Source organism: Monodelphis domestica, chromosome 1 (genome assembly GCF_027887165.1).
Source record: "Monodelphis domestica isolate mMonDom1 chromosome 1, mMonDom1.pri, whole genome shotgun sequence".
In the NCBI taxonomy this organism is placed as follows: Eukaryota; Metazoa; Chordata; class Mammalia; order Didelphimorphia; family Didelphidae; genus Monodelphis; species Monodelphis domestica.
Window position 1 is genome coordinate 600,852,732 of NC_077227.1, and position 11,288 is coordinate 600,864,019.

The following is an 11,288-nucleotide window of genomic DNA, read 5'->3' on the forward strand; positions in this document are numbered from 1 at the left end:
GGTAATGGGGGTTAAGTGACTTTTGCAAAATCACACAGCTGGGAAGTATATGAGGCAAAATTTGAACCCAGGACCTCCCATCTCTACACTTGGCTCTGATACTCACTGAGCCACCTAGTGGCCCCCAAGACTACCATTTATCATTTCTGGCCAGAATTCCTTCTTTTTTTCCTGACCTACTTTGGAACAAAATTGAATATATCCTAGCTCATGACATTTTTCTAAGAGCAGTTTTTTGAGAAATGCTTATAAACAAAGATGAAATAGTCAAGGAATTTTTTAAAAAGGCTTCACTTTATGCCCTATCTCCTCTTTCCCTTAGATTCTTTATAAAAGAAGGATTGAATTGAGATTCAGCTACATTTCAGAAAAGTGGAGGTAATCCAAGGCTAAGACATAGAAGGTGGGATACTGGCTGAGCAGGGGCTAAAAGGAAGGGGCCTTAGGGGTAGGGGTGAGGAGGTTGGCTGCAGCCTGGGAAGGCTGCCTGCAAGATGGCGCTGGAGGGGGCAGGATTGGGAAAGTCAATAAAAGGAGGTGCCAGGGCTCATCCTTCCCACTGTCCTCTTCAGAGATCCTGGGCTTCCTGGACCAGCCTTGGGGGTGAAGGGGGTACGGGAGAAGCCAAACCTGAAGTGTGGCTGGGAATCCCCAATTCCAGGGAGAAGTCAGCAAAAGAAGAGCCCGAGAACCTCTGCTAACAGTTTTCTATTCCCTTGGGAGGAAGGTGTGGGGCATAGGGTGTGGCCTGGGGAAGTGCTCACTGTGGGGAAGAACCTGCTGGTAGTTTGTTTCTAAGACTAAGTTTTATTGCTAACAAGGTCCTAAACCTGTTCAAGGGTAGCAAGTTCTGTTGGAGCTCCCTAAATTCTGAAGCCCCCAGGGAAAAGCCCATTTGCCTTAATGAATTCTCTGCTCCCAAGCCCATTTTGTACAAGTTGAGGACTATTCAAATTCTACTTGACAAGCAAATGAGACTCTCCGGCCACACAGTGTCTTAAGAGTCCTGCCTAGTTCAATTGTTCTGATTTATCCTTCACTCCATTCCTATCAACTTCATCTGTTTTTTTTTTTTTTTTAAACCCTTACCTTCCGTCTTGGAGTCAATACCGTGTATTGGCTCCAAGGCAGAAGAGTGGTAAGGGTAGGCAATGGGGGTCAAGTGACTTGCCCAGGGTCACACAGCTGGGAAGTGTCTGAGGCCAGATTTGAACCTAGGACCTCCCGTCTCTAGGGCTAGCTCTCAATCCACTGAGCTACCCAGCTACCCCCAACTTCATCTGTTAATAGGACCCACTGTGCAACATTAGTAAGAACATTTATTTATTTATTTATTTTTATAAACCCTTACCTTCCGTCTTGGAGTCAATACTGTGTATTGGCTCCAAGGCAGAAGAGTGGTAAGGGCTAGGCAATGGGGGTCAAGTGACTTGCCCAGGTCACATAGCCAGGAAGTATCTGAGGCTAGATTTGAACCTAGGACCTCCCATCTCTAGGACTGGTTCTCAATCCACTGTGCTACCCAGCTGCCCCCCGTAAGAACATTTATTAAAAAAGAAAAAAAAACAAAAATCACTGATGTGGAAAAAACAACAACAACCCAAAACACTGGCTGGAGAGTCAGGAGTCTTGGTCCTCAGTTTCTTTATCTGCAAAGTGGGGATAACAATACTTGTTCTACTTATTACAGGATTGCTTGGACCTATGATTAACCTCTTTGGATGAATACAGAAGCTCTAAAGAAATGTAAAGTAATTCTATTACAAATTATTACAATCTATTGGGCATCTAGTTTGTTAGCTGCTGGGGCAACTAATAGAGACCTGAGCTTGAATTCATGAAGACCTGAGTTCAAATCTAGTCTTGATCAATCAATAAAAAAATATTCAGTACCCTGAGACCTGTGGATACCAAAAAAGAGACAAATGACAGTCTCTTCTTCCCATCTAAATGGGGAGACAACACGAAAACAAACACTATACAAAGGAATCTATTTACAGGATAAATGGTTAATAATTAACCAGCATTAGCTTTATGACCTTGGACAAGTCACTTAATTTCTATTTGTCTCAGTTTCCTCAACTACAAAATGGCAGTAATACTAATACCTAGCTTACAGAGTTGTTGTGAATATCAAATTAGATCACATTTGTAAAGCACTTAGCATAGCACCTGGAACAGAATAATATTTACATATATTCATGTGTAATATAATAATATAAAATAATATAATTTACAAAATCCATATTCATATAACAGAATGATCACATATAATTTATTGTGTTTATAATTTATAAAAATAAACAATATCTAAATGCCAGCTATTATAACTTATATTTATGGACTGTCTACCTAGGCAAAATAAGTAGCTACTTAAATGGTTGGTATGACTGGAGGAACTCAAGATTCTTGGGTGGTCTTCAGCCTCTAACTCTTCAACTTCTGATTGAAAGTGAGACTGACATATGATTGAGCAAACAAGAATCTTAACAAGTCTAAAACCAAATCCAAATCCATCTTTTTCTTTTCTCAGCTTTCATGCTTCTGTAAATGGCACCACCATTCTCCCACTTACCTTGAGCTATGTTGCCCTTCTTTTTCTCTCATAATTCTGTCTCCCTGAGATTTCCATCTCCCATCTTTCTTTCCAATTCCTTTTCTTTTTAAGCCCTTACCTTCTCAGAACCAATACTGTGTATTGGTTCCAAGGCAAAAGAGCAATGAGGTTAAGTGACTTGTCCAGGGTCACACAGCTAGGAAGTGTCTGAGGTCATATTTGAACTCCTTACCTCCCATATCTTAGCCTGCCTGATTCTCACTCCCCTGAGCCACCCAGCTGCCCCCTTTTCCTTTCTATTCCTATAACCAACACCTCCATTCAGTTGTTTTAGCCCTTACTAGCCTCTCACCTAGAGTACCATAACAGCCTCCGTACTGATTTTCCTATCTCTCATATTCTTAGTCCAGTCCATCTTACACTTGCCACCATGTTAAATTTCCTAACACAAAACTTAGATTCAGTCTCTTTCTCTAAAAACAAAGTTTTTTGTTTGCCTACAGATTAAGTTCCAACACTTTAGCCCTACATTCAGAGCCCTGCATAATCTGACCCCAACCTATTTTTTCAGTCTTATCTCCTTCTATACATACTCTCCACCTTCTAGTTAAATTGGACTACTCAGGGATCCCTGAACACACCCTGCGGTTTCCTGCCTCCATGTCTTTGTTCATGCTGTTCCCTCTGCCTGGAATGTTTTCCCCTCCCTGACATCTCTACCAGTTGAAATCCTGCCCATCCTTTTAAGATTCAGATCCAATGCTACTTCCTTCATGAAGCTTTGCTTCTTTTCCACTGGCAATGATCTCTCTTGCCTTTCAAGCCTTCAGAGCACTTTCCATGGCTCTTCTTGCCAGAGCTATAACTAGGGCCTGAGTGGCACAAAATGAGTCCTCAGTTTATTTGGGGTGGTAGAGACCCCCAAACCTCTCTACTCTTCTTCCACCAGAATGCAACCTCTTATAAAGGCAAGAATTGTGTTATTAGACACATTTGGGCCCCCTGCATTGCCTTGCAGACTACTCATATCTGGTAAGCACTCAGATTTTTACTGAATTGAATCTGAATATGGTTGTGGTAACCTAAAAAGGAAAATTCCATCCAGGAGTCACACTGCAAAGCCCAGAGACAGCCATCATTTAAAAAATTCCAACAAGATCCTGAAAGTTACTTACAGCAACAAACTCGGTTTGGGGCTGGACTGAAGCTTTTTATCAATCAGTCAATAAGCATTTCTTAAGCCCCTACTACACCCCAAACAGCATATTAGCTGCTGGAGAGACAAACCAAGCACAGTTCAGCCCCTGAGGAGCTTATATTCTGCATCTCTTCGATAGGGTACTGGACTATTCCCCCTCCTCCCTTTCTCATTAGCTCTGTACAGTCTGAGCACATGGGCTTAGAAAGGAAAAGAACAACTATCTTTGATTTGGGCTACTGAAGAATAAATAGAAAAACAAACGAACAATTCTTGGCAGTTGTAACAGAAGCAAACAAGCAGGAAATTCTAACAGTGGTGGCTGGTAGCCAAGGGTTGAAATTGGTTGATTGTTAGTTATTTTCCAACATGTATCTAAAAGAAATTCCATATGAATTTCCATTGAGGTTTTCAACTACATATAGTCTCTATGGACTTCCCTTCGAACAAGGGCACAGAGAACACCGTGAGAGGGAGAGGGAGGTCCAGAAGAGTTCGAGATTTGTCCAAGGTCATACAACTTTCACTGACTATTGTGGGAGGAGAATCTTAAGCCCTCAACTATCCGAGGGCCAATCTCCGAGTGGGATCACACTATCATTATGCAAACAACTCCCTCTATTGTATTCTTTTCAAATCAAAGCTATCCAAATCCACAGGGATAGGGTTTAAGGTACCTATCAACATTCCCCACTGTTAGGGACAAGAAAAACAACAAAAAACAACTCAATTGCTCCTGCCATATCCCATCCAGATATTTAATTCTGTCTTAATCGGTCCATTTTAAAATCATTTAGCTTCTTTTGCTTACTGTTCCTCCCAAAAGATACTCCCATCTCCAGACTTTGGACATTTTCACTGATTGTCCCTCATAGCTGGAATGCTCTCCTTTCTCATCTACTCCTGGCCTCTCAGGCTTCTTTTAAATTCCTACTAAAATCTCACCTTTTAAAAGAAGCCTTTCTCAATCCTCCTTGACTCTAGATCTCTCAATATACCCTATATGTATTTTGTTTGTACTAATCTGTTTGCTTCTCCATTAGCTTGAGAGCTCCTTGACAGCAGAGCCTGGTTTTTTCCCCCTTCTTCCTTTCATTGAATCCCCAATACAGCACAGTGCCTGGAATGTAGTACGTATTTAATGATATTTATTAACTAACTGATAAACACAAAAACAACAACAAACTTTTTGGAAAAACTCAGCATTCCTCCCCAGTCCCTAGAATTGCAGACTTATAGCTAAAAGGGGAAGGAGAGGTTATCTGATCTAATCCTCCCCATACTAAAACCAAACCAAGCGTTTACTTCAAAGTCACAACATTTTGACAATGATTCAAATTACATTCTTTTCATCAAGGTACCTTACAAAAGTAAGAAAAAAAATCTATAAAAAGTATAAGAATCAGGACAAAGATGAAGAAATGTGTGTGATATTACAAAACACATAACTGGAGTTTCAATTGAAACAACCATAACAGTGCTTCTTACTGCACACTTGGTCATTACAAGTCCAACCACAAACCTGAAAAATTGCTTAAAAGTAGTCTCACTCTGAATCTTTTTAGGTAATGTGTTTCCTTTCATACTGTATTAACAAATCATCATTATGTTTAGAATCAGGTAGTTCTCTAAAATAGTGTTTTGTGGTACCCCAAAATTGGTTATGTTAACAAAGCCTAAGAAAAAAATATTGTTTGAGTTAGATGTAAGACCAGATATTACAGATGAGGTGAAGAGTAGCCATAGAATCATTAGAAGTGACTTGCCTAAGGACATACAAATACTAGTAAGTGGTAGAGTCAAAACTTGAACCCAGATCCTTTATACCTAAATCCAGATCTCCTTACACTACTTTCTCTTTCTCTGTCTCTGTCTCTGTTTGTCTGTCTGTCTCTGTCTCTATCTCTGTCTCTGTCTCTATCTCTGTCTCTGTCTCTATCTCTGTCTCTGTCTCTCTCTGTCTCTGTCTCTCTCTGTCTCTGTCTCTCTCTGTCTCTCTGTCTCTGTCTCTGTCTCTCTCTGTCTCTCTCTCTCTGTCTCTGTCTCTCTCTGTCTCTGTCTCTGTCTCTCTCTATCTCTCTCTCTCTCTGTCTCTGTCTCTGTCTCTGTCTCTCTCTATCTCTCTCTCTCTCTGTCTCTGTCTCTGTCTCTCTCTATCTCTCTCTCTCTCTCTCTCTGTCTCTGTCTCTGTCTCTCTCTATCTCTCTCTCTCTCTCTCTCTCTCTCTCTCTCTATATATATATATATATTTAAGGTTTTTTTGACAGTTTTGTTTTTAAAGGCAAAAATGACCTGGAAGAAATAAAAACATGTAATTGCTAAACAGGATAAACCTCTAGTTTTAAGAATGACAGAAAAACTGCTTTATGCAAATATATTCATATTTCACAGAGTTTAGAGGATTGTAGGAAAGTCTTTTGACAAACACCTCTACCTTTATTTTCAATATGGCCAATTTGAGTTGCTGGAGAAAATCTTTTTAAGTCTCCAAATTCTAGAAAATTACTTTGGGGAAGCTCTAGCAGGTTTGTGATGGAGTTCTGGTGCTGGAAGGCTTTTTATCAATTTGTATAAGGCACTTGGACACTAGAAGCAGGGGACCTGGGTTTAAAATCTAGCTCCCAGCTTACTAGCTGTATGTAGGTAAAGCAAATCACTTCAATTATCTGCATCTGTAAACAGAGGCCATTAGCTGACCTGGGTGCCTCACAGAGCTGCTATGAGGAAAGGGCTTTGCAAACGGGAAAGTGTTCAAATAAAGGTGGTTAATTAGCATCACTCTTGTGCCTTTTCCCTTATCAAGGGAGTAGGGAAAGCCTAGATATTCCCAGAAATGGGTCCAGCAGCATCCCATCCGGTCAAGGCTGCAGGTGTATTTCTATTCTCATCCTCCCACCCCATGGCCAGGAAAGAACAGATATTTTTAAAAGGCCAACTCACAAATTCAAAAATGAAAAGCAGGTCTGGGAAGGAGGCCAGAACCGAGAATCCGCTGGGCAGGGAGCCACCTCCCGAAGTTGCTGCAGGCGCCATCCTTGCTTCTTTCAAGGCTGTAACAGCAGTCACACCAGGTGCCTCTTATTCTCTGGGGCACAGAGAAGGTCCTTCTCTCCGCTTGTCCCGGAGAATTCCGAACTGGCCTGGTGGCCCAGGACGCCCAGGATTAAGAGGGGGGAAAGGAAGGAGAAGGAGGAGACTGGAGCCCTAGTGGGAGGTGTGGCCCATCAATCAATCACTCAGCAGGTGTCTCCTCCCTGAAGGTGTAGACCAAGCACCAGAAGGACTTGGCCAAATCTCATCTGTTAGAGCTAGGCTCTAGCGGCGACAGTGCCAGTGGGGAGTCCCGCGAGGTGCTAGGATGCCTGACCTCTTGCAGGGAGCCCTCCGCCCAGTCCCAGAGAGGTGCACTCCTTATTTTGCGAGTCCGAAGTCTGACTGGACTGATCCCGGTATCCCTTCTCTCTTCCTCCCGCCCAGCAAACCTGGGCCCCCTTCGCCCGTCGCTGGGGGGAGGAGAACCAGCTCTTGCAAAGGGAGGAGTGTTTCCAGTGTCCCGCTTAGAGAGTTTGCCTTAACTGGCTGCTCTTGAGACCTTTGGGTGGGGGCGGGGAGGGCGGAGATGGGGATGGGGAAGGGAATATAACACTCAACTGGATTTTAGGAAAGACCAGTCATTTGTTCGGCATAAGGAACTCCTGGAAGAGGCAACATTATCTCCATCTCCCCCAGTAATTTACAGGTCTTAGGGAGTTGCCTTGCCTGGGGGCATTGAGTTTCCAATTTAGAGTTGGTAAAAGTCCTTTGGAATCATTTATTCCAACTCCCTCATTTTACACATGACGAAACTAAGGTCCACGGAAGTGAACTGATTTATCACGAAGTTACTAAGACTGAGGTAACCTCTCAGATGCCTTCCAGGACAAAATTCTATTAGTCAGACTCAGGTCTTACTCGAAATCCAGCGAGCCTTTTTCTAGCTGTCCCCTCGGCTCTCCCCCATCAGTACCCACACGCAGGCTCTGATTTGCTATCGAAGGTAGACCGTTCCTTCCTTTCTGAAAGCCACACCTGCGGCAGGGGGGCGGTTCTGTAGCCAAGGTATTTCCCCTTACTTAGCCCCAGCCCCCATCCTATGTGATCAAGATGGTGAAAACCTTGGGGTTTGGGGTCACTTTTCAACATTTCGGCCACTTGCGTTTCAGGACTGTGCATTTAAAAAGCCTTCTCTCTCATTGACCCTGGAGAGGGCTGGCTGCGCAGTCTTCGGGCTTCTGCTTTTACATTCGGATCTTTTTTATCCTCTTGCTTTCCCTCAAAGTCTGTACGTTCAGGTGACCCACGGGACGGCGAGTTTACAAACCCAGGCTAAGTAACCCGATTAAAACTCCGTTGTGGGGGACACCGTTTGAAGCTCACTAGCTTGTCTGTGCCAACTTGGAATTTCAGAAGAGAAAAGTTACTTGTTACTCTGGAAAAAGGCTATCAGATTCGTGATTATGACAAAGAATGAAGATTTGAGTTTGAATTTTGCCTCAATTGGGTGTCCCAGAGTAAGTAACTTAACGTCTATAAAATGGGGAAGGGTTACCCCTTATACTACCTAATAGAAGCGACCTCCTAGGATTGTGGAGAGGCTCAATCAAGATGTTACATACAAAGTGCTTCATAAAAACAAGAGAGGAACAAAATTAAACTTTAAAAAGATTATAAAGGGGACAGCTAGGTGGCTCAGGATTGAATGCCAGGCCTAGAGACAAGAGGTCCTGGGTTCAAATGTGGATTCAGACACTTCCTATTTGTGTGACCCTGGTCAAGTCACTTAACCCCCAATTCCTAGTCCTTACTACTCTTCTGCCTTAGAACTGACAGAAGGCAAGGGTATAAAAAAAGCTATGATGGGAACTCCTTTTTGGGAGAAGATTTAATTCTCTTCTATTAAAGATCATATGATAGGACTTTGATGGTAGTGTGATTCTCCCATGTCTGTTCTTTCCAGCATGTGGGAAGTCCCAGAGGTGGATCTTTGTAAGGAAGGATGGGGACAGGAGTCACCCAGAATGAGCAGGTGAGGATGGGTTTTGTTCTATATTACTTAAAGGATGCTGACCATCCTTCTCTATTTAGAATTTTTACCTCTTCTCAACCTAGCCCTATTCTACCTTTCCAGTGTTCTTTAAAAAAAAAATTTAAACCCTTATCTTCTGTTTTAGAATATATATTAAGTATCCATTCCAAGACAGAAGAGCAATATGGGCTAGGGATTTGGGGTAAAGCGATTTGCCCAGGGTCATATAGGCAATATATATCTGTGGTCAAATTTGAACTCAGGTTTTCATGATTCCAGGCCCTTCATTCTATCCACTGAGTCACCTGGCTGTATCCTCAGCTTTCCTTTAGGACTTGGCTTAATTACCATCTTCTTGACAAAGACTTTTTGGGTTTCCTTGGACTTGTTTTATTTGTGTTTTTTAAAAATATATCTATATAAATACATGTTTTCTTCCCAATTACAAAGTAAGCTCCTTCAAATTTCATTTTTGGTGTTGCATTCTCAGCATGGAACACGGTGCTTAGCACAGAATAGGTGCATAATAAATGTTTGCTTGTTTTCTTGATGATCTTTTGTCATTATTATTTGACCATCCCATCTTTCCCCCCTATAATACATCTCTATAATTTCATCCTTTCCATTTCTCCTGCAAAATTCTTCATTTGTAATATGTTGCTGCTTTCTTACAGTCACTTGATTGACTTGATTGTGCCTCTCCATCACTTTTTAGGTGACCTTTATCTTCAATTTGTTGGAAAGCATAATATTCATAACTCACAGTTATAAAATGGATCTTTATCAAGAAGAAATATGGAATATTTGAAAGATGTCTGCATTTTCCCAGATCTAGTTTGATCTATTATTCAACTCTGGGTGTAGATCATTGTCCATTGGTATTATCTGCCCAAGATATATGTATTGTTGAACCAAGTCTATGGGTGACCCATTCAACTGAAAATCAAAGTTGGCCAATAGAAATTCTTTATCCACTTTGTTTTACCTATCTGGATTGTTAGAATCATAATGTTAGAAATGAAAGGGACTTTGGAGGTTATCTAGTCTGATGCCATCACTTTACAAGTGACCATTTATTTGACAAGCATTTATTAAACATCTAAATTTTGAAAGGCACTATGTAGGCTTTAGGGATATCATGATAAAGTTAAATAATTTCTGCCTCTAAGGTGCAAGCATTCTATGAAATGGAAACATTTACACAAGTAAGTCAATACAAAATACACACAAAAACAAATACAAGGTAGATTTCAGGGACATGGCAATAAACATTTGGTGGGAGGGGGGAAGTAGTCCTCTTAAAGGAACTGATACTTGAGTTACTCCAGGAAAGTAAGGGATGATGGGATACACAATGTACAAATAGTTCTAGAATTGGAGAGAAGAAAGGAGAGAGTATATACAAGGAACTCATTTTGGAGGTGGTGTTAGGGCAGAATTTTGAAGGAAGCTAGGAACTCTGATGACTTGAGGTAAGAAGGGAGAACACTCTAAGAATGGGGAATAGCCTGCACAGAATCATTGTAGTTGGAAGATGGAATGTCATGTGGGAAGAATAGAAGCCAATTGGATTATAGAGGGGTGAAGGGGAGTCAGACCTTCAAAAGGTAGGTTGGAGCTAAGTTGTGAAGGACATTTAAATGACAAATAGTGCAGTCTATATTTGATCCTACAGCTAATAGGGAGCCAATGCAGTTTATTGACTAGAGGACTGACATGTACGCTTTAGTGAAATCATCTTAGCAACTATATAGAGAATGGAGGAATGGAGAAAGCCTTGAATGAGGGAGACCAGTTAGGAAGCTTCTCAGAGCCTCAGGTATTAACCATATGAATAGAGAGAAGGGGATAGATTCTAATGATATTGTGGAGGTCAAATCAATAAGTCTTCGCAGCAGATTAGATACGTGATGCAGAGGGGACAGAACTGAGGATGACCCTGAGCCTGAGAACTACTTGGGGATGGTTAATTACATGGTCTTTCAGAATGTTTCCCATGTCATTCAATTGCCCATTTCTTTTTCATTGAACATCTCAATACTGACACCCTGCCCAAGGCTTGAGTGCCTAAATATATGGTATAAAATCCATTTTGCCACACCTGACATGAGAAGAAATGGGGCAGAGCTTCCTTGGCTCTGTGAGGATATTTCTGACCTGAGACCATAGACGACTAGTCTAGGCTGGGAGTCCTGAAGTCTCAGCAGAAGAGTGTATAATGTTTCCTGTGTCATTCTCCTGTCTCTCGTTGTTTGTTCCTTGCCATCAAAGACTGGGACTCTTAGAGGCCTTGAAAGTGTTGACTCAATCATCCTGTGGTTTTCATTTGGGGGGAGTTGCCTGAGTCTGCTGCAGAACGTGTGCCCCTTTGGCCAACCTATATGTCTACATCTAGACAACATCTGCCAAGATGATGGGATCACCTCTTTTGGATTCTAATACATCAAGCCCCAAATACATTCTATGAG

General features: G+C 41.8%; 1 protein-coding gene across 1 annotated transcript in view; it reads right to left on the bottom strand.

Moving 5' to 3' along the window:
* MAL (mal, T cell differentiation protein) overlaps nucleotides 1-7,327 on the bottom strand; it is a 44,089-nt gene extending 36,762 nt beyond the window's left edge. The window contains exon 1 of the mRNA XM_001373716.4: nucleotides 6,696-7,327. Within this exon, the coding sequence (XP_001373753.1) occupies nucleotides 6,696-6,788 (93 nt within the window). The 5' untranslated portion in view covers nucleotides 6,789-7,327. The remainder of the gene's footprint in view (nucleotides 1-6,695) is intronic.
* Nucleotides 7,328-11,288: the final 3,961 nt, after the last annotated feature.